The sequence below is a fragment of the Elephas maximus genome, chromosome 4, assembly GCF_024166365.1.
Source record: "Elephas maximus indicus isolate mEleMax1 chromosome 4, mEleMax1 primary haplotype, whole genome shotgun sequence".
NCBI lineage: Eukaryota > Metazoa > Chordata > Mammalia > Proboscidea > Elephantidae > Elephas > Elephas maximus.
The window spans coordinates 84,974,788-84,998,773 of NC_064822.1; the positions used below are offsets into that span (position 1 = coordinate 84,974,788).

The 23,986-nt window shown below is 39.1% G+C and overlaps 1 protein-coding gene across 2 annotated transcripts in view; it reads left to right on the top strand.

Moving 5' to 3' along the window:
- Window positions 1-1,686: 1,686 nt before the first annotated feature.
- Window positions 1,687-23,986, top strand: part of SSPN (sarcospan) — a 42,902-nt gene continuing 20,602 nt past the window's right edge. The window contains exon 1 of one of the 2 annotated variants that reach the window (XM_049882685.1): window positions 1,687-2,042. In XM_049882685.1, coding sequence (XP_049738642.1) covers window positions 1,836-2,042 — 207 coding nt within the window. In that variant the 5' untranslated portion in view covers window positions 1,687-1,835. Of the gene's footprint in view, window positions 2,115-23,986 lie in introns of both variants that reach the window. The other variant, XM_049882684.1, reaches the window with a different exon arrangement.

A 23,986-nucleotide genomic window follows, 5' to 3' on the forward strand; every position in this document is an offset into this window, starting at 1 on the left:
AATGCAAAACGCAAGCATTGTTCTGTTGTGTCATTTGGTTTATTCTCAGTCAGGCCCAAGTCAGTTGGGTTTCTTGATGTTAACACCAGTTTTTATTGTCCATCCTCAACAGAAATCCTAGATGGTATAATGGTCCCAAAGTTGACAATGACTTTGCTTCAGCAACTCTTTCTCATGTGAAGGTGGACACTGCTTCTAGGTTGGAAGCTGAAAAGTGTGTTTTGAATTCTACTTTCTTAGCTACTGCATTTGTTCCATGGACCATATTTTTCCCACTGTTCCATAAGGAAGTTATAAGGAAAATACTGAAGTTCTGCAAATGAATAAAGGTAAGAACATATTTTATAACTTCAAAGGTACTTTTTTGGGCACTTGACAATTTGTAAGGAGAGCTGAGGATTAGTTTATAATTCTGAAGAAATGGAGGGGTAACGTAGATTTTCTTTAAATTAGCTGATAGAGAACAGTCTGGGAGTAGGCTTTTTCAGTCCTAATGCCTTGACAATATTATTTGTTCTTGAAAACAGCTCTCTGAATATTATAATAACCATACCAAAGGATCTGTCTATCTACCTATCCCCCAAAATAATGGGATCATTTCTTAATGGTTTCATTGAAATTGGTGTTGCAATGGTTAAACCTCTCGGCTGCTAACCGAAAGTTCGCTGTTCGAGCTCACCCAGCAGCTCTGAGGGAGAAAAGACCTGTCCATTTGTTCTTTTCCTAGGAAATCCTATGGGACAGTCCTACTCTGTCCTATAGAGTCACTATGAGTCAGAACCAACTTGAGGGCACACAGTGTTATGTGGTAATAAGAAAAAACAGTTTTATTGATTTTTTTCTGTGACTTTGGGCAGAAACCAGGTCTAGATCTTGAACATTCTTACTTTCTAGCACATTGTAGGTGCTGTGAAAGTAACTTTCAAATGTTGACTAACATTGTCCACCTCTAAGGTGGATAATCTTCCTAGGCAATGTTGACACAGCTAGAAGGTGGGATTTGAACCCAGATAACTGGATCTACAAAACCCAGACTAAACCCATTGCCCTCGAGTTGATTCAGACTCATAGCGACCCTATAAGCAATGTTGTGGAAATTTGTGAAGACTGGCCGGGGACTCCATGTAAACTATTAAACTAAAAACTATTAAAAGAGCTCTTAAAAACAAATTCTTGTGGTAGAGTTCACAATTAGCCCACCATCCTTATAGTTATTTCAAAAGCAAGTATCTCAATGGGAAAAATGCCTTTATTTGTCAGCTGGATTGCAGAACTTCAAAAAAGAGAAGGAATTATACTTCTGTCGGAAAATAAGAACAATTCAACTTCTAGAAACAACTTCACATCTTGGAGCCCGGCAATGCCTATTTTGGAATAAATTGTCTATTAATTAAACTGGAATGATTTAAACATTCATCACCTTTCAGAAAACAAAAACAAAAAAATCCTACACACACTCACACGCGCACACACAGACACAGACACAGACACACACACACACACACGCAGCCTGTCTAGAACACACTGGATTTAGGAGGCCAGGGGACCCGCGCAGCTCCCGCCGGCAATTGGCAAACCCAGCCCCGGGGCAGAGCAGGCGCTGCGTCTAGGCGTGTTGGCAGTTGGCGACCCCCCTAGAATCCCCCTCTGCTGCGGGCTGCCTGTGGCCTTTGGAGGCTCGGCCAGTCGGCTCCAAATGTTTTCCATATTTGTTCAGCCTCCGTAATTCGAATACCAGGGCAGGCTCAACTAGCCAGCGCCGCGCTCCAGGGCCTAGCGCGCTGCACACGCACCCAACCCACCCAGCAACCCACGCAGCCGCCCACGCAGCCGCCATGGGCAAGGATAAGCGGCCCCGCGGCCAGCAGAGGCAGGGGGGGCTGCAGTCCGGGGACGCCGCCGAGCCCGACGACATGGGGCCGAAGAAGGGCAAAGGGTCCCCCAAGGAGTGCGGGGAGGAGGAGGCCCGGACGTGCTGCGGCTGCCGGTTCCCGCTGCTGCTCGCCCTGCTGCAGCTGGCCCTGGGCATCAGCATTACCGTGGTGGGCTTCCTTATGGCGAGCGTCAGCTCCTCCTTGCTAGTCAGAGACACTCCATTTTGGGCTGGGATCATTGTAAGCATCAAGTCTGTTTTGCCTAAGCGCGTTTGCCAAACAGGAATGCAAAACCGCATGGTCGAGTTAAGACTAACCCAACTGCATGCGCCCTTCCCAGCTCCACTCCTCTAACTCGCGCTCGGCTTGGTGACTGGTGTCTGGCTCACTTGGTTTTCCCGGGGGCAGGCTGGACGCGGTAGGACTCCTGCCCCTCTCCTGCTTGTTGCTCCCAGTGCCTCCAAGGGGCCTGACTCTAACGCTCTGGAGCCGGGGAGGTGATCTCAAAGCCTGTTTATCTTGTCAAAGTGAACAACCCCAATAACAACAACAGATTCACTTTGGCTTTTTCCTTATCCTATCCCCGGGACTCCACCCTTGTCACCACGTAAGTAGCAAAGAGTGAAGTGAATTCATCTAGTTTTAAAAGCGGTCTAGGAAAATGCCTGTACATGGAGTTGCCACATTGAGTAATATTAATTTCATTTTTTAATTTGAGGTTCCTTGAGTGTTTATAAAATAATTATCTAAGAAATGCAAGAATACAGGGAAGCACAGCCTTGATCTACTGGAGTCTGAAGTAGGATAACCCCAGGGCGCTGGCCATGGCGGAAGTGTTTTGGGGACTCCGATAACGGATGTACTGTTCTAAGCAGAACACTGCTCAGCTGTTGGTGGTGGTGTTTTTTTTGAAACATATCACATCCTTGGCTTCATTCAGCGAATTCTTTAATTTAAAATGGGTGTCGTTTATTAAGCACCTAGTGTGTGCCTGTGCTGCTAGAGGCTTTACATGTATTATTTCTAGTCCCTACATCCTTAACGGGATAAAAAAAACATTTCTCAAGTGAAAGAACCCAGACCCAGACTCAGCCACAGTCAGGAGTTAGCAAAGTACTCGACCAGGTCAGTTCCTACTTCTGGACCATAGATTGCATCTGCATTTTCCTCATGGAGCCACACTGCCGCTTCACTTCCCATTTGGTTTGTAATTTTAATATGTTAGATAGGTTACAGGGCCTGGTAGCTTACTAGGAGCCCTAGTGGTACAGTGGTTAAGAGCTCAGCTGCTTAACCAAATGGTCATCAGTTGGAATCTACCAGCTGCTCCTTGAGAACCCTATGGGGAAGTTCTGCTCTGTTCTGTAGGGCCGCTATGAGTCAAAATTGACTTGACGGCAACAGGTTTGGTTTTTTTGTTATTTGGTACCTTATTAAGCTCTTTCCTGTGCATTATTTCATTTTACCCATGAAACAACACTTTGAGGTTGGAATTATGATTCCTCTTTGCACATGAAGAAACTCAGGCTAAGGGAGGTCAAATGACATTCGCTTAAGGCCCAGAGATTGAAAGTGGGAGAGCCCCTGAGACAAGAATTGACACTCCAAGTCTCATATTAGAGCCCTGGTGCACAGCGGTTAAGAGCTTGGGCTGCTAACCAAAAGGCTGGCAGTTTGAATCCACTAGCTGCTCCATGGATACCTTATGGGGCAGTCTCATATTGCATCATCACTACTATTACTGGCCACAGGTGCTATAAATCATAAAACAACCTCTGAAATAATTTTGTATCAGTGACAGGCTTTAAAAATACCTGATAAATATGCATCAGTGCAGTGATTTTCTAATTAAGATTATTTGAATTCACAGATTCTTGCAGAGTAATTTAAAACTTTTAATTTGTGTACTAAGAATTCCCATGAAATTATCATGATTAGAGTTTCCTAAATCAAGTGATTTTAAAAATAGCTTTTCACTAAGATATGCTGGATATTTTAGTCACCTCAATGGCTGTTCAAGATACTCAGAGGAAAAAAAAACACGTTCTTGAAGGCTAGGCAAATTAAAAAAAAAAAAAAAGGAATGAAACTCCTTTATTCAGTGGTTTTGAGTATCATATATGTGTGTATTTTCTTTCTTTTCTTTATTCCAATCTCAAAATGCCCATTACCAAGTGGCGGGGGGAGGGAAGAAAATTAGATGGGGGGAAGTGTGGGGGAAACTCATTTTAAGGTTTAAAGTATTAACATGCAAATTACGCAACTCCAGAATTTCTTATAGGACTGAACTTCCTGTAGGCCCTGATGCTCTTAATTGCAGTGGAAGCTCCTTGGGTGTGGTACAAAGAGGATTATATGCAATCAGTTCTCTGTTCTTTCCTGTTTGTAATCTAGGATCCATCTGGAGTTTGCTCATAGTGTGTAACCCTGATGATATCTGTAATCTTAAATTTTCTTTTGACAGAAAATACATTTAGAGCAGAGCAGCTAGTGGAGATGACCTGAGAGAAGTGAAAAAGGTCTCTGAGAAGCTGGGTGAGAAACCATTCAAGTCTCAGCTGGGCAGAGCTGTGGACAACATGTCACTGTCCCATACACACACCGTGCTTGTCCTGATCACACTGTTTGTGGCTGGTCATGGGGCACTCTTCCATGCTTTCAGGAAAGGAAAAGACAGCGAGGCAGAACCACTGCACCCCAGCTTGACCATTATCAACACAATAACTTTGGGCAAGTTACTTAAACTCTCCAGGCTCCCACTTCTTTATTTATAAAATCAGAATGATAATAATAATTCCTACCTTTTAGGGTTGTCCTGAGGATTAAAAAAATACATGTAAAGCACTTAGAGCAGTGCGGGCAATGGTAAGCACTCAATGAATGTTAGCCCTTTTTATTAGCTATTAGTGAAGCGATCATTGGTAGTGGCACTCTTAAAAGTAGAAGTGACTCTTTCACCTCTAGACTTGGAGAATGGTCATTATTTGACTTGCTATGTTTCGCAATGCAGTTTGAACCATGAAAGAGATACTAATTTGGCCATGTCACTTTTCTCTGTCCTGTTCTCAGTGAAGTGACTATTTAGCAATCTCAGTGATATTAGATTAGTCCAGGGCTTTCTGAATCTCTCTGGAGTTTAGTGAAAATGAACTTGGTGGAGAGAGGCCTCCTCAGGGTCATTTTCGCCAGGGATAGGGAGTGATTCTGGTCTAGTATATCTTCCTGGGAATACTGAAGACTTTGTTCTATATTGGAAGCCCCCCCTAGACCAGAGTAGTAGTGGTCAATTTATGGAACTGAGGCAGAGCCAAACCAGCTTCTGAAATTTAGGCTGAATTCAAGCAGGGTCCCCAGAATGATGCATCTCACCCCATCTACAGCTTTGTGTACTTCACTCTCCTATTTCTCACTATTCTGATTGCCTCCTACCAGAATGTGGTAGTCTCTTTATTTAACAAGGGTTTCTATTTTATTAGGAACCCTGGTGGTGCAGTGGTTAAAGCTCTTGGCTGCTAACTGAAAGGTTAGAGATTTGAACCTACCAGCTGCTCCATGGAAGAAAGGTACAGCAGTCTGCTTCCATAAAGATTACAGCATAGGAAACCCTAGGGTAGAAAAAATAGGGTAGTTTTACCCTGCCCTATAGGGTCGCTATGACTCGGAGTTGACTCAATGGCAATGGGTGCTGACTATTCCATTATCTTGAGATTTAGGGATAACCATTCCCATGATGTTGTTGTTAGGTTCCATCAAGTTGATTTTGTCTCATAACAACCCCATGGGACAGTGTAGAGGTGCCCCATAGGCTTTTCTTGGCTGTAATCTCAAGGGGAACAGATTGCTAGGTCTTTCTCCTGGGGAGCTGCTGGGTGGGTTCAAACTGCCAACCTTTTGGGTTTGCAGCCAAGCACTTAATCATTAGAACTGAGGTGTGTGGATAAATGCAATAGGTGACTTCTTGTTGACCAAAGTCGAGGTGACTTGATGAATATTCAGTGAACCTTTGATTATAGACTGAGGAAGCCCTTGGTGATTCGTGAGCAGAAATTTATATCCAGTGGAATTTTAGGAAAGCAAATAGGTTTTTTTCAGATCTATCCATAACTGTGATTCTCTCCACTCCCCATCAAAGGGATGACCAAAGTCTTTTCACTTGAGTTACAGAAGATTCCTGCAGAAGAAAAAAGTAGAATGGAGCCTCTATGGAAACTATTTAACCTGTAAAAGTGTCATTTTTCTCTCAAAATTCTTTATAGGTGAATTGAAAGTTGCAAGTCACATCACAATGACAATAAAGAGTGAAACAGGTTCTTTGAGGATGCACTTGGCTGTGGGCAGGGAAAACTAGGAAAATACAGAAGTTTGTTCTGCATTTCCTTCTATCAGTGGTGTGAGTCATTGGGTCAAATAAGCATTCAAGTGTGCTCATCGTTCTAGAATTCTTATTGATGAATAATGTAGAGGAATTGAAGGAATCTAAGAACTTTGGAGCCTTTCACTTCTTACTCAAATGAACATAATTTTAGTTTAGGCTAAGCATGGCATGTTTGAACTTTGGCTTATTTTTCTTCATTCAGTAACATTTGTTGAGATATCTGCCACATTAGGTAGTGGTCTAAAAATAATGATTCATATACCTGGAGGAGAGCTCCTGAGATTCTGATGGACACGTGCCCTTATTATACCTGACAGTAATGAATACTTCCGATTAGAAAATTTAACCTACACAAAATATTTTTATAGCCCATTTACCTTTCAGAGTATTTCACTTGCAGTGATTTATTTGGTTTGGCATCTGTACCTTAGAGTCAATTTAAGAGCAAACGGTTGCCTCTTATCCCCAGTGGGAATGTTTAGTATTTGTTAGTCCATTGATCCTTGTGGGGGAATATTCCTATGGAAAGTGGAAATTTCTTTTTTTGTATTTTATTTATTTACTTTTTCTGCTTTAGGTGAAAGTTTTCAAATTAAGTCAGTTTCTGATACAAAAAGTTTTACACACCTTGCTGTGTACTCCTAGCTGCTCTCCCCTTAATGAGACAGCACATTCCTCCTCTCCACCCTTTATTCCCTGTGTCCATTCAACCAGCTCCTGTCCCCCTCTTCCTTCTCATCTCACCGCCAGGCAGGAGTTGCCCACATAGTCTCAAGTGTCTACTTGAGCCAAGAAACTCACTCCTCACCAGTATCATTGTCTGTCTTATAGTTCAGGCCAATCCCTGTCTGTAGAGTTGGCTTTGGGAATGGTTCCAATCTTGAGCTAACAAAGAGTCCAGGAACCATGACCATTAGGGTCCCTCCAGTCTCAGTCAGACCATTAAACCTGGTCTTTTTGTGAGAATTTGAGATCTGCATTCCACTGTTCTCCTGCTCCAGCAGGGGGAAAGTGGGAATTTCTTTGCCCTATTGCTTTCCTCACTGTCCCTCCATTGCTGCATACCCCACCTGCTAGAATAAAACCCTTGATAGAGATACATACTCCCTTAATCACATTAAAAAGTTTAAGGCAGGAATTTAATAAGAAAGGAAGAGTATTTCCTTAATGTCATTAATAAAACTTATCCTAAACTCTGTAATGATTAAGAGTTCTATCAAGAATTTCAATAACAGTTTTCATATGTTAACTTACTCTAAAGAATTACTAAAGAATTAAAAATGCAGATGTATCCAGATTTAAAACAAAAAACTTTATTCCCAATTTAACAGAAAGGAAATTTTGCATGATTATCTCTTTTGTAACAGGATAAACCATAAAATTCAGAAGTATGTATATGACATTTACCAAGTAAGGCACAGATATAGTTATTATACATAATTTATGAGAAAGTAAGACATGCTGATTTGGCTGAATGACTTGACAAGTATGTATAGGACGTATAGCAAGTAAGACACAGATATAGTTATTAACCATCATTTATACACAGACAACCTAAGATGTGATTTGGTGAAATTTTTCAAACACAGTTGTGAAGAGACACTGGAAAAGAGAAAAGTTTGGCATTGGAGTTTTGGATTGACCCTTTGACAAGTCAAGAAGCTAAATGTGGTGTCATTTTTCTATATATGTGTATTGGCATTTGAGAAATTTAACCTGGAATTATGTTTTCAGGAATATATTGCATAGCAATCCATTATCTGTCATACTGTAATATGCTTCCAAAACCTAATGTAGCATCTCTGATACCATTGGGAAATAATTATTTATTACAGCAACTGTTACAGGATTGTTGAGAACTGAGGAGTGGATAATTACATGGTCTAACTCAATCCCCATTGGGTATGTATAGTAAATAAATAACAGTAGGAAAATAATCTCACAGGTACTTGAAGTTCTCAGGGTAAATATAAAAATAGAATGTCACTGAATTAATTTGGCAAAAGTGTATGAAAATAAAAGGGAATAATCAAGAATTTGGTGAAGTGTTTTCTGAATTTCAGGAATATGGAATCAAGGATTAGGAAGGTTAAGATTGCACAAAGTCTTTAGGTGCTTGGAAATAACAGGAGAGAGTGTTTTTACCTCTGCCTCTAGCTTCATACTGAGGCAGACAAGTAAAGGCCAAGGGAGTGTTTATATAACCAGAAAGTTGTCCCTGAACCTTCTTTCTTTTTTAAAATTAGGAGGAGAAGGGGTGAGTTCTGATATTTTTCAATCCTGTAGTGTGGATAGATAAAACCTTTGCAAATCATCTCAGAAAGTTAATTCCTGGAAACTTTTGAGATGTCAATCACCATTTGGGTTTTGATTTTTTTATGATAGAAATATTTGTTGTTGTTAGCTGCCAACCAGTTGGCCTCCAATTCATGATGACCTCATGTGTTACAGAGTAGAACTGCTCTGTAGAGTTTCTTTGGCTGTAATCCTTACAGAAGCAGATTGCCAAGCCATTCTTCCTTGGAGCCACTAGGTGGGTTTGAACCATCAACCTTTTGGTTAGCAGCTGATCACAAATTGCTTGTACCACACAGGCTTCTTTGATAGAAATAGTGATAGGATTTTGGAATAATCAAATGAAAATAATCCATTCTCTGTATTTTTATATTACATATTCGTGGGGCCACTATGTATCTCCTGACACATAGTAGGTACCAGGTAAGTGTCAAATTGAAATCTTCTTACATATTGCATACTTGCCATTATGTCCAAACTTGTATATATCCATTTTTGAACTATGGTTTAAGGAATGACATATAGTAGTCTTTTTCAGTTTTTCAATGCAGACAAATTTAAGTTTATTGGTAACATTTCAGAGAGTGATGAGGTAATGATAAATTAACACACTATTTTTCCATTTTGTGCTCCTGGGCTCTAGAAGTATTCAGATCACGTTAATTTAGCATTACTGAAATGCAGGATTAAAAAAAAAGGTCATTTAACTTTATTTTTCAGTCCCCTAATTAGAATAAATTAGGATATAATTAGGAAAAATTAAATTGATATGGTTGAATGCTGGATGTCAGTACTACCAACTCTTACCTTCTACAAAGAAAGCAGTGGCATAGGTTTCCCTAATATTTGGTATAACAGTTTCATAGATTGCTAGTATAGTGCCCACTTTCAATTTGGTCTGAGAAAATGAATGTTTCCTAGATTTTTTCTGGCTTTTTAGCCTTGTCCGTGATGTTTCTAGGGGTGGTATTCTTTAACTAGATCCTCTTGCCAGCAGGGTTAGCATCAACAACATTAAAAAGATATATACAGGGTATTTTGAGGAATTCAGCATGCATGTTTCTGTATTACTGTAGGACAGGAACGAAATCTAGTTTTTAATTCAACTTTAATTAGGTGTCATTTCACCTCAAAATACAGTTTATTTTTAGGGCCTAGATCCTGGCAGACTAGGGAAGTGCTGGTCAAAAGGGTCCATCAAAATCCAGAGATAGATGGGACCTCATGATGTCAGATTTTAAGCCTCTAGTTGTGGAAAACTCTGGTGGTGTAGTGGTTAAGAGCTACAGCTGCTAACCAAAAGGTTGGCAGTTCGAATCCACCAGGAGCTCGTTGGAAACTCTATGGGGGCAGTTCAACTCTGTCCTATAGGGTCCTTATGAGTCAGAATCAACTCAATGGCAACAGGTTTGTTTTTTTTGTTTAGTTGTAGTTGGGAGCCCTGGTGGTGCAGTGGTTAAGTGCTATGACATGCTATGGCTGCCAACCAAAAGGTCAGTGGTTCCAACCCCCAGCAGCTCCACGAGAAAAAGATGTGACAATCTGCTTCCGTAAAGATTGCAGCCTTGGAAACCGTATGAGACAGTTCTACTGTGTTCTATAGGGTCGCTATGAGTTGGAGTCAACGTGATGGTAATTTTTTTTTTTTTTTAAGTTGTCGTTAGCTGCTGTTGAGTCAGTCCCGAACTTACAGTGACTGCGTATACAGCAAGATAGGACCATTGTAATCCATAGGGTTTTCATTGGCTGATATTTGAAGTAGATTGCCAGGCCTTTCTTTTTAGACTGTTTTAGTCTAGAAGCTCTGCTGAAACCTGTTCATCTTCATAGCAATGTGCAAGCCTCTACTGACAGATGAGTGGTGGCTATACTTGAGATGCGTTAGCTGGAATGGAACTGAGATCTCCTGCACGGAAGGAAGGCGAGAATTCTATCACTGATTCACCAGTTACTTGCTGTGAATTGTTCAAGTCTAGATTTATTACTATGAGTTCATAAGCTGAAGGTGAATTTCTCAAAAAAAAAAAAAAAAGATGTTGGGAACAGGATTTATGGCATAAAATGCATGGAAGTCCATTTCCGAGGCATAGCCTCTTTCAGATAGTTTGTATGCAGCCTCAGATCTCAGAGTATTGAGAAAAAATTTGGCAGGGCTGACTGTCAGATGCCTGAGCAAGGCAGCTCCCTTGATCACTCTGGCTAATTTTAAAAATTCGTATGTATCCACCCATACATATGGCAATAACTAAAATACGCTTTTCTTTTGAAGAGGAATATAAATTTGTACAACTACCTCAATGATCCATAAGTTCATTTCTCAGCTTATTAACGAAGGCCCTAAGGCTCTCATGGAACAGCTAGAGGTCTGACTGTTTCTGAGGGAGATTCTGAGCCAGTAAACCAAATGTGGCGATCCAGCGGAGTACAACGGCTCGGTGCTCATGCCAGTATAGAAACATATGGAGGAGGCTGTTTTCACTGCGTTTACAGATTGCTACTTTTATCAAATTTCTGCAGAAATAAAACCAAGTCAATTCAGCTACTGAATACAATTCTAAGAGTAGCTTAGGCATTTCATTTGCTACTTTAGCCCTTTAAGCCTTAGGAAATGCCATTTAGCAAATTCCTGCCTTCCTCTGCTGTTCCAGGGAGTAACTGCTGGACAGGAGCTGGCTAAATGACACCTTGGCTTCTGAGGCGAGGAAACGAGAGTTGTTGGCTGAGCTGTGCCATTGGGGGATGCGCTGATGTTCAGCAACTGGAGGAGCCTGCTGCTTCAAAGGGGCTATGATCTCATGCTTGTTGTTTCTAGAACTTAAGGGAAGCTACCTTTCAGGTCTTGTTTGTAATACGCAGCTGTCATTTTCATTTTTGATGATGATTCTGGAAATTAGATCACCACTCTTTGTTCTTTGCAATGTGTCAGGATAAAACCCTGAATCTCATTATGTAAGAGTCTCGAGTGTAGGCCTGCTCCTTCTTGGTAGATCCCTGACCTGGGCACATCTTCAAGGGCTTCTCATAGGATTTTATTTGTCCAGCTAAGAAATCCGGAATCAGGCTCTGCTTTTCCTTTATCAAGTACTGCAAATACTCAAAACATCCCAGAGGGAGAGACAAGAGGAGACTGACTAAAAACCGTCCAGCATACCTCCTTTCGGAACACTGTTCCAATCCCAGTTCCAAAATGAGTAGCAAACAAAAGGCATGGTCGTCGTTGAAGTTCTAGAGGGATCCTACAATAGGTCTGGTTTGATTTTTGAGCATCTTTAAAGTGATGCTTTCTGATCTCATGTTGCTGGAGCCATATCCCCTTCCTAGCACAGTCATGCAGTCATGAATGTGAATGATTCAGTGTGATGTTTCTTGAGGGCTGGCAAAAGACCATTAAGTGACTGTACATTAGGGAGCAAGGGTTTGCTCACAAATGAGCATTCTCAGTCTGCTGAAGAATTTGTTGGGCCTGCATCTGTTGTTGCAGAAATGAGCAGTTTCTTTCTCCCTGACTGAGTGCTTAGTGCTGGGAGAGGCAGGGTGAAACCTTGAGGATGCTGTTTTAGTTGGATCCCACACAATTGTTGTTCTGAAAGTGTTTGATTCAGCATTCATGTAACGAGCCATTAGAAAACCCTTTAAGATGTGTTATTACCAAGGCTTCTCTCTTGTGTGGAAGATAATGACAGGTGACAAGAAAAGAAGAGGGGAAACTGCTTATGTGTTAACTAGACCCTGACTAGGGAGAGAATTGTAGCTTTATTACTAGAAAAAAATAATAATACCATTATATGCTTTCTTCAAAAGTATCAGGTGTGGCGCACGTATCAGGCCATTAGGCTCAGTTAGCCCTATCTCACGTTCAGCTGTGCCAGGAAAGCTAAAAAGGAGGCCTTTCCAAGGTTAGGGAAACAGTGGCTCAGTCTTCATCATTTCTGTTGAGGGGGAGGGTCTGCTCCTCTTGGGATCACCTCCTTGGTAGGCGCATTATCCCCAGTGGAAAAGTGTAGCACCCAAGGTAGTGAGGAGGGCAAACTAGGACTACATAAGGTGAAAAAATTATAATAAATAAAAAGCAATTTCTTGATGACTGCATGCATATGAAATACAGAATTTGACCATTATAGTTCACAAGCTACATGTTAAATCTTTGCATTTCTCTCATGCTCTCTCAGCTCACTGGATTCTGAAACAGAAAGACCAAATTCACACAGGTTGGCCTCATCTCAATCTTTTCATGAACAAGTAGCTTGGGGTGCCTTTTAAGGGGCTCATGTTAGCGCTAAGGGTCTGAGACTAAATATAGTTTTCAAAAATGAACATAGGTGACCACAACTATTGTGTTATAGAACCCTAGATGAATAATTCTCAGTCAGTCACCGAATCTAGTGCGTCACAAATTTTTCCACCTCGAGACCTCCCTGAAGCCTCGCTCCCCTTCTCCCCCGTCCTCACACACACATCACAAAAAGCTCAGTGTCTAGCTAACCCATGTTGCCATGGAAGGGAAGGGGAGAAATGCAGGAGAGGTTGCAGCCTGCTTGGGGACACTGACCTCCTCACTTTGAAAAGGACAAAACACTTTTCAAATGAAAAGTAATATTACTGTATATTACCTGATGTTTCAATGTGTCCTGTTTATTTTTTTTTTAAGTGCTCTTAATAAGAAAAGCCACTTGATAATATTTTTAAAAGGTTGAACAGGATGGTTCTCTCATTTACACTTTTGTTATAATGTTATGTAATTGAATTTATATTGATTTATTGTACAATTTCTATAAAAAAAAATTCTATAGACTGTGCTATTTCAGATGTTTCTATTTATTGTACTATTCCACAGCTCTGAACCCAGGGGTATTAATATATCTCTGTAATCATTTCAAAAGTGGGACCTAATATGAGAACCTACTTAATTATGCCTGATAATGGAATCCACCCTATAAATATACTATTGGAGTTGACTGTTTAAAAAAAAAAATTTTTTTTTTAATTTTTTTGCAATTACAAACAATGCTACAATGGACATTCCTGTCCATGCCTCTCTGTGCACGTGTTTCAAAGTGTCTTTACGGTATATATCTAGGAGTTGAATTTCTGAGTCATAGGATATAGGTGTCTTAAACTGACTAAAAAAACCAACTACCTATTGCCAAATCAGTACAAATCCAAAGTTGTACTAATTTGTATTCCTAACAACTGTAGAGTTCTCATTGATCTACATACTGCGTGCATTTGTTATTGTTAGATAATTTGAGTTTATTTATGTGCAATGGTATCTTGCTTTAGTTTATATTTTAATTTCTACTAGAACTGAACGTATTTAATACGTTTGTTGGCGATTTTATATTTTTCTCTGTCATTCATCTATTCAACAGTTATTTTCTATGGATTGTCTGTCTCTTACTATTGATTTATTGGATTTCTTACCATTGTTACTTACCCCTTGTGGTTTTAGGTACTGCACATGTCTTCTAGTTGGCGCCATGTCTTTTATTTTTGCTTATAGCGTCTTTGTTGTGCACAAGATTTAATTTTAATGTGTTTATATTTATCAATCCCTTTATATGGGATGTGCTTTGATATATTTTTAAAGAAATTTCTCCCTACTCTAAGGTCATATTTTCCTATAGCATTTCTTAAAAATGTTAAAGGTTTACTTTTTGTGTTTATATTTTAACCTAAATGGTGTAACTTTTTGCATATGATATGAGGTAGAGATCATATTTTATTTTATCTTATATGGATTAATTGTTTTAGTGCCATTTAGTGAGTAACTAATCCTTCCACACTCGTGTGCTATTTATCATATATCAAGTTGCCATATTAGATTTGAGGTTCATGTCTGTGATTCCCTTCAGTTTGTGTTGTTATCTGTCACTGTGCCAATTCTGCAATATCTAGATTAAAATAGCATTATAATGCATCTTATTATAAAGATGACTCCTGCCCCCACCAACCTTATTCTTATTCAGAATTGTCTTGACAATCCTTAGCCATTTTCCCTTCCATATAAATTTTAGAATTGACTTTTCAAGTTCCAAGAAAAATCCTTTTGGTATATTCATAGAATTTGTACTTATACATTTTATACATTTGGAAATCCTGGTGGCGTAGTGGTTAAGCGCTACAGCTGCTAACCAAGAGGTTGGCAGTTAGAATCCTCTAGGCGCTCCTTGGAAACTCTATCGGGCAGTTCTACTCTGTCCTATAGGGTCGCTATGAGTCAGAATCGACTCCGCAGCAGTGGGTTTGGTTTTTTTTTTCTTTTGGTTTATACGTGAGCAGAGAGGCTCATGTGGGGCATAGAGGTGGCATAGAGGCTAAGTGATTGACTACTAACCAAAAGGTCGGTGGTTCGAAACCACCAGCAGCCCTGTGGCAGAAAGATGTGGCAGTCTGCTTCTGTAGAGATTTATAGCCTTGGAAACCCTATGGGGTTGCTATGAATTGGAATCAACTCAATGGCAGCGGGTTTGATTTGGTTTTTTGGTACATGAATGAGCAAAGGATATCTCTCCATTTATTTGGGTCTTCCTTAATGTCTTTCACCTTTTGATTATTCCAACTTAATTGCTTTGTGATCAGTTTATGTTTTTCATAATATCAGTTCTTTGAGGAGATTTACTTTGTGGCCTAATATGTGGCTAATTTTTATAAAATCTCATATAAGCTTGGAAAAAATGTGGATTCTTTCATTTTGGAAGTTGGGATTCTATGTTCAACTCTAAAATCAAGCATGTTAAGACATGCTGTTTTATCATCTACATCCTTGCTATAATATTCTTCTACTTGATCTAAAGATTACTGAGAGATGTGTTCAAATTTCCCAATATTATTTGGAATTGTTAATTTCTCCTTATAATTCTTCCCACTTTTGTTTTATATTTTTAGTCTACTTAGTAAGTACATACAAGTTACTGATTATGAAATTTTCCTTCAGTTCTAGATTGGCTGTTGTTTACCCTCGTTTTGTGAACATATTATCCCACTCTCTGCTAGATGTCTAATTGTTGTCCCTCTGTAGGAAACATGCCCCTTCTCTTTGATTTTTAGATCTTTCTTTGTTTTTTGGTGTTTATAGTTTAGCTATAATGTGTCCAAATGTGGATTTTGTTGTTTATTCTACTAGGGACTTGTTATGTTTACTGAACTTAAGATTTTTGTATTTTTCATCAATTCTGAAAATTTTCAATCATTATTATTATTTTTTTTTTTTCAAATATTGTCTCTCTCTTCTCCTTAGTCCTTTTTTTCTGGAACTTTTTTCTGATGTGTGTTTGAATGCTCTTATGCCATCTTTCCTGTTTCTTATCATCTGTGTTATGTTTCACTCTCTTTATCTCCCTGTGCTGTAGTTTGGGTTATTTCCTCAGATCTATTTTTTTTATCTGCTAGTTCACTGTCCTCTTCTTCACCTGGATTTAATCTGCCTATTACCTGTCCCTTGACTTTTTAATTCCAACAATTTTATTTTGTATTTCTAGAACTTCTATTTTGTTATTAGTGATGATTTTCTGTATAGGCCGAGTGTTTTTGAAAGTGTCATGTTCTTTATTCATATTTTCAATCCCTCCTTTCCTGTCTTTAATTATTTAAAAGTACTTTTTTATAGGCTCTTGCCATTAACTCCATTATTTGAAATTCTTGTGACTCTAATTCTTAGATTGCGTGTATGTATATGTGCACAGTTAAGTACTAACTTTCACTAATGAATTGATTCTCATGTGTTTCCTAATTTTGTGAGTTCGTCTTCCGAGAGGATTTTTCTTGGTGTGGCCTATTTGAGGGTGTAAACAGACAATTTTGTTTTGCCAGGTGTTCCAATGGTGTCATGAGCCCAGAGCTTATGAAAAAAAAAATTATTATGGAAAATTTCAAACGCGCAAAAAAGTAGATAAAATAGTAAAATGAACCCCCATGTTCCCATCAGCCAGCCTCAATAATTATCAACTCAAGATAAATCTTATCCCATCCGTATACTCCCATACTCCCTCCACACCCACATATCATACACTGGATTATTTTGAAGTAAATCCTAGACATTATATCATTTCATCCATAAATACTTCACAGTGTAAGTCTAAAATATAAAGACGCTTTAAAAAAATAATGAAAATACTACTATCACTTAACAAATTAACAATCTCTTAGTAGCATCAAGTCAGTGTTCCAATATCCATGATCAATTCATATATGTTTCTCCATCAGGATTTCAGTAAGATCTGTATGTTGCAGTTGGTTTGTATGTTTCTTAAATTGCCTTTACTCAAAGGTTTGCCTTTGTTCTGTCCTTTCCATTGTTATCCATCTCTCATTGAAAAAACCAGGTTGATTTATCTGGATTGATTTCATGTTATTTTTTCAGCTTAATAGGTTCTAGGACCTTGCAAATGGTAGAAAAACCTTAATATTACTCCCGCCCCCCCCCCCCCCGCCGCCCCGCTGCCAATCAGCTAAGACAGAAACCCTTGATGACCTACAGTGCTAGTGCTCAATTATTTTCTAGTCCAGTAAGGATGTAGTCATTTAAGGGGCCTATCTTTATGCGAAGGTTTCAGTTCCATCTCTACCTGCAGAAGTGCAGGGCACGCACTCTTGGTCTATGTGGCCACTAAAACAAAGTCCTCTTTGTTGTGAAGTCTAGCCAGCACTCACCCTCCTCTCTGATTTTTGTCCCTGTGGATTTCCCTTATTTTCTTGCTGGCTGTTATATTAATTAAAAATGTTTGCTTTATTTTATCCAGCATTTTAAAGTGTTGCTAGGGAGAGGATTATCATATAATTTAGTCCTCGATATTATTCAGGAATAAAACCTGTTGATACTTTAATTTTTTTTAAATCAATTTGCAAGTTTCTTAATTTCTCTGAGCCACACTTTTCTAAAGAGTGGTATTTTTTATTTATTGCATTGTTTTGGGGATTAAATGAGCTAATGTATGCAAAGTTAGTAGTATATAAAAGGGACCTCTTCCAAGTAGGACAAATACTTCGGCAGAGTTTGAAGAATGAATATTACTAGATGTGAGATGGTCGAAGGAAGAGTACTTCACCAGATGGATAAGGAAGGAAAAAGACATTTTAGACCAGAATTATAGTACGTGTCTTTTGACTATTTAGCCAAGTTTTCACCCCCAACCAACCAAATTTATTGCCTCACCCTTGTATCGTTCGTTCTTATTTAGTTTTTTGAGGGTGGAATTGTAAAATCTCCCAGCAGTTCCTATGAAACATGAATCTTAACATAGATACACAAATTTCGTCATAATATTAAAATGAGACCCAAACGGAAAGGACTGTCCTTGAAGTTCTCCATGATCAGTCACACACAGAGACAGCATTTGGATTTGTCTTCTCAGTCACCTGCAAGAGAGTGGATGAAACACTCAGCTGCGGGTTCACTGGCTTAAAATGATTAGCTATTGGCAATCATTTCCAAGCAAGGTTTTTGGAACTTATGAATTTGTTACAAATTTATGCTGGCACATATCTTACAGATCCCCCTAGCTTTCCAGCCGTACATACTTTGGCAGGAACATCAAGGAAAGCACACTATATCCATAGGATTTGGGGGATTCAGGCTCCCCTCAGCCAGCTGCTGGTCCCAAGTTCCAACTTGTTTTTATCATTTCCATCAGTCTGGTTTTGTAAAGACTTATAAAACAGCATATGAGATACAAGCAAACATCAACAAAGTACAGTGTGTGCTGAGAAATAGGGCAGTCACTTAACCAGCACATTTTCTTTCCCACGATTTCTGTGCTTGTATTGTCGTTGTTGTTAGCTGCATCAAGTTGACCCCTGACTCATGGCAGCTGCAGGCACAATGGAATGAAATGTTGCCTGGTCCTGTGCCATCCCCATGACTAGTTGAGGACTGAACCGCTGTGATCCATAGGGCTTCACTGGCTGATTTTCAGAAGTAGATTGCCATACCTTTCCTCCTAGTCTGTCTGAGTATGGAAGCTCCACTGAAACCTGTTCAGCATCATAGTACACACAAGCCTCCCTTGACAGACAGGTGGTGTCTGCGCATGAGGTACATTGGCTAAACAACATAGCAATGGAAATTACAGTGCAAGACTGACTATATATATATATAATTGTGGTTATCGTATAGTTTCAAATCATGATAAAACCCACCACTTGGAGTTATAACTGATCTATTTAACCAAACAAAGGACTTCAGAACTGTATGTAAGTGCTGCTGAATATTCTGTACTTCTTTACCAACCAATCAGATAGTCATGGATAAAGACTTTTATCACAACAAAGCAGGTGAAACCACTCTCATTGCTTGCAATTGGACAAAAAATAATTTCCATAAGAATCACTTTATAAATCCCCAGAAATTGTATTCATACAATTTATTTTCCAAAAGGATGTGGATTTAACAAAGTTCTAAGTAATTATAAGCCTGTTTTTGTATTCTAATTTATCAGCACATAAAACATTTATTTCCATTCAATTTGAATGTCCTTACATACTCATGAATATGCATACATTTACAGTATGTGATTCAGACATACACCTGTCAGATATCACCTTTTCAGGTGAAAGGCTGATTATAGGGGATAAAATGATCTCTACCATCCAGGGGTGTTATGGGTGGGCTAAACTTCAGTGTGGCTGAACAAATGTCTTTTCTCATTAGACACTGAAAGGAAATAATTTTCTGTAATAGAATTGGTTTTCTAGAATTGCCATTTTGCTGAGAAATTTTGACCTGAATCTCTACCAGATTCTTTTTAAAATAATCTCTTAGGTCATCTTTGCAAAATAAATATTGGAAATTTCCCCCTCCCCTAGCCCTGGAAAGACATAGAAATTCATAAATGAGGCTGCGTGTTAAAACCCAAACTCTTCCTGGGCAGGTGAAACTTGGAAACCTAATCCTTCGATAAAGAGAGGATTTCTGCACTAGAGTGCTCCCTCAGGCAACCTGTACTCTGAAGAAAAAAAAGTAAAATCAGTGAAACTTGGGGGTTGTAGATTCCTAAGGCAAATGAAAAGGCATTGAATATGTCATAAGGTAAATAAAACACTGCTTAGCAAAAGTTGCTAGCTATAAAAAATTGTTACTAGCTATAGTCTTGTTTAAGTTGCTAGCTATAGTCTTGTTTGTAGTGGAAAAGAAGCTACTAATTTGAACTTAGTTTAATAAAACAAAACAAAACACCTGTTTAAAATTATTAGTGTTCTGGGTTTAAATCCCTGGACATTAATGTATGTGGTGTTTAGAGACTGTTAATATTTTTCTTCTCATGTGCTTTATACCCTTTGATTGATCCTGAATCATTATATTTACACACCTATCACTTCTGCAATTTCCCATTAACATCTGTGTACTGTTTGGCTGAAAGAATTATGTTTTTTTAAAGTAATACTAATTTTGAATCTGTTATGGCCAGAAGACATTTTTAACTGAATAGCAGTTTTTCAAACATGGAGTGCTTGTCTTTGTAAAACTATAATAGTATAATCAAAGAAACATGAACAGCTCACATGATTACCAAGATTGGCATTTCCTGGGTAGTATTTCCTGGGTAGTATTTCCTGGGTAATAATGTCAATATTATTAAAAAGATTTTTGAAAAGTGAATCTGTGATATGAGAGCAAAAGCGCCCAAATTACTAAATGAATGGAATCATTTGTTGGATCATATTGATGTCTCATATGTGATAGGTAGTATACTAATCCATTTTTATATGGTTTCTAATTTAACCCTTACAGCAATTTATGAAGTAGGCATTATTTTTATCATCTAACAGATGATGAAACTAAGATACAAAGAAGTTGCATTACCCTGTCTTAGTTCATACAACTAGAAAGTTGCAAAGGTGGGTTTTGAAACTGTCAGATTGAGAGCTGAGATATACTTTCTCCATTAATGTCTTTAGGTATATGGCTGATTTTGCTGTAAAACTTTATGTTGTCGTTGTTGTTAGGTGCTGTCAAGTTGGTTCCGACTCATAGCAACCCTGTATAGAACAGAACGAAACACTGCCTGGTCCTGTGCATCCTCACAGTCATTGTTACGCTTGAGCTCATTGTTTTGTTGTTGCAGCCACTATGTCAGTCCATCTCGCTGAAGGTCTTCCTCTTTTTTATTGACTCTCTACTTAACCAAGCATGATGTCCTTCTCCAGGAATTGTTACCTCCTCATAACATGTCCAAAGTATGTGAGATGTAATCTCTCCATCTTTGTCTCTAAGGAGCATTCTGGCTGTACTTCTTCCAAGACAGATGTGTTTTCTCTTTTGGCAGCCCATGCTATATTCAGTATTCTCTGGCAACGCCATAATTCAAAGGCATCAATGCTTCTTGGTTTTCCTTATTCATTATCCAGCTTTCACATGCATATAAGGTGATTGAAAACACCATGACTTTGGTCAGGTGCACCTTCGTCTTCAAGGTGACATCTTTTCTTTTTAACTCGTTGAAGAGGTCTTTTGCAGCAGATCTGCCCAATGCAATATGTTGTCAGATTTCTTGACTGCTGCTTCCATAGGCATTGATTGTGGATCCAAGTAAAATGAAATCCTTGACAACTTCATTCTTTTCTAAGTTTATCATGATGTTGCTTAGTGGCCCAGTAGTGAGGACTTTTGTTTCCTTTATGTTGAGGTGTAATCCATACTGAAGGCTGTGGTCTTTGATCTTCATCAATAAGTGCTTCAAGTCCTCTTCACTTTCAGCAAATAAGGTTGTGTCATCTGCATATCACAGGTTATTAATGAGTCTTTTCTAGTCCTGATGCCACATTCGTCATATAGTCCAGTTTCTTGGATTAGTTACTTGCTCAGCATGCAGATTGAATAAGTATGGTGAAAGAATACAACATTGCACCCACCTTCCCTGATTTTAAACCATGCGGTAAGTATCCCCTTGTTCTGTTCAAATGATTGCCTCTTGGTCTATGTACAAGAACGTAGCACAGTTAAGTATTCTGGAATTCTCGTTGTTCACATTGTTATGCATAATTTGTTATCATCCACACGGTCCAATGCCTTTGCATAGTCAATAAAACACAGGTATACATCTTTCTGGTATTTTCTGCTTTCAGCCAGGATCCATCTGACATTAGCAATTATATCCCTGGTTCCACGTCCTTTTCTGAATCGAGCTTGAATTGTTGGCTGTTCCCTGTTGATGTGCTGCTGCAACCACTTTTGAATCATCTTCAGCAAAATTTTACTTATGTGTGATATTAATGATGTTGTTCGATAATTTCCACATTCAGTGGGATCACCTTTCTTGGGAATAGGCATAAATATATATCTCTTCCAGTTGGTTGGCCGGGTAGCTGTCTTCCAAATTTCTTGGCAAAGATGAGTGAGCACTTCCAGTGCTGAATCTGTTTGTTGAAACATCTCAGTTAGTATTCTGTCAATTCCTGGAGCCTTGTTCTCGCCAGTGCCTTCAATGCAGCTTGGACCTGTTCCTTCAGTACCATCAGTTCCTGATCATTCACTACCTCCTGAAATAATTGAAGGTTGACCAATTCTTTTTGGTATAGTGACTCTTTGTATTCCTTCCATCTTTTTTTGGTGCTTCCTGAGTCATTTAATATTTTCCCCATAGAATCCTTCACTACTGCAGCTCGAGGGTTGAATTTTCTCTTCAGTTCTTTCAGCTTGAGAAATACTGAGAGTGTTCTTCCCTTTTGGTTTTCTATCTCCACGTCTTTGCACATGTCATTATAATACTTTATTTTGTCTTCTTGACCTATCCTTTGAAATCTTCTGCACTTTAGTGCATCATTTCTTTCATTTGCTTTAGTTAGTGTTCAAGAGCAAGTTTCAGAGTCTCTTCTGACATCCATTTTGGTCTTTTTTTTCTTTCTTGTCTTTTTAATAACCTTTTAATTTCTTCATGTATGATGTCCTTGATGTCATTGTGGTCTTCAGTCATTAGTGTTCAACATGTCAAATCTCTTCTTGAGATGGTCCTAAACCATCAGCTGGGATATACTCGAAGTGGTACTTTGGCTTTCCTGGACTTGTCCTAATTTTCTCCAGCTTCAACTTGAACTTGCATGTGAGCAATTGATGGTCTGTTCCACAGTCGGCCCCGTCTTATCTGACTGATGATAGTAAGCTTTTCCATCATTTCTTTCCACAGAAATAGTCCATCCAGCAAGGTCCATGTGTATAATTGCCATTTATGTTGTTGAAAAAAGATATTTAAAATGAAGAAGTCATTGGTCTTCCAAAATTCTATCATGTGATCTCTGGCATCACTTCTGTCATCAAGGCCATATTTTCCAACTACTAATCCTTCTTCTTTGTTTCCAGCTTTCACATTCCAATCACCAGTAATTATCAATGCATCCTGATTGCACATTTGATCAATTTCAGCCTACAGAAGTTGGTAAAAATCTTCAATTTCTTCATCTTTGACGTTAACTTTATATAAAAAAATATATAGTTACCCTGTATTGCCCCTTTTCCAGGGACATGTCTTTTGGAACCTGTGCAGTCTTAGTTAACTTATAGTGGATACTGACTATTGAAATAACAGAACCAGGTAGGTTCTCATAAGGAAAAACCATGACTCCACCATCTTTTTTGAAGAGGTTGCCGGGCATTATCAATTCATTGTTTAGCGGGAACATACCTTTTTAAGGATTTGCTGTTTGTATTTTGCTAATTACTACATGTCATGTTGAAGGAGCCCTGGTGGCACAATGGTTAAGTGCTCGGTTGCTAACTGCAAAGTTGGCAGTTCAAATTCACCAGCTGCTCCATGAGAGAAAAGACCTAGTGATCTGCCCCCATAAAGATTACAGCCTAGGATACCTTATGGGGCAGTTCTACTCTGTCATAGAGGGTTAGTATGAGTCAGAATCAACTCAGTGGCACACAGCAATGACACGTCATGTTAGCACCCTAAGATAGTTAAGTGGCAGAATTCTCGCCTTCCATGCGGGAGATGCTGGTTCGATTCCCAGCCAGTGCACCTCATGCGTGTCTGTCTGGGGGGGCTTGCATGTTGCTGTGATGCTGAACAGGTTTCAGCAGAGCTTCCAGACCAGGATGGACTAGGAAAAAAGGCCTGGTGATCTGCTTCCAAAAATGAGCCAGTGAAAACCCCATGGATCACAATGGTCTGCTCCACAACCGACCATGAGAATAGCACAGAACTCGGCAGTATTATATGTACATAGGGTTGAGGCTGACTCCACGGCAGCTAACAACAGTATAGCATGTTTTTGATAAAATGAAGTCACGATGATAAGTGCAATGTTCTTTTCATTTTTTAAAAAGATTTCATTGTGCTTTAGGTGAAAGTTTACATAGCAAATTAGTTTTCCAATCTGATTCTTAAACAAGTTGTTTCATGATCTTGGTTGCAATCCCTGCAATGTGTCAGCACCTTCCTCGTTTTCTCCCTGGGTTTGCTGTTTCCATTCATCCAGTTTTCATGTCCCTCTTCTTTGGTTTTGG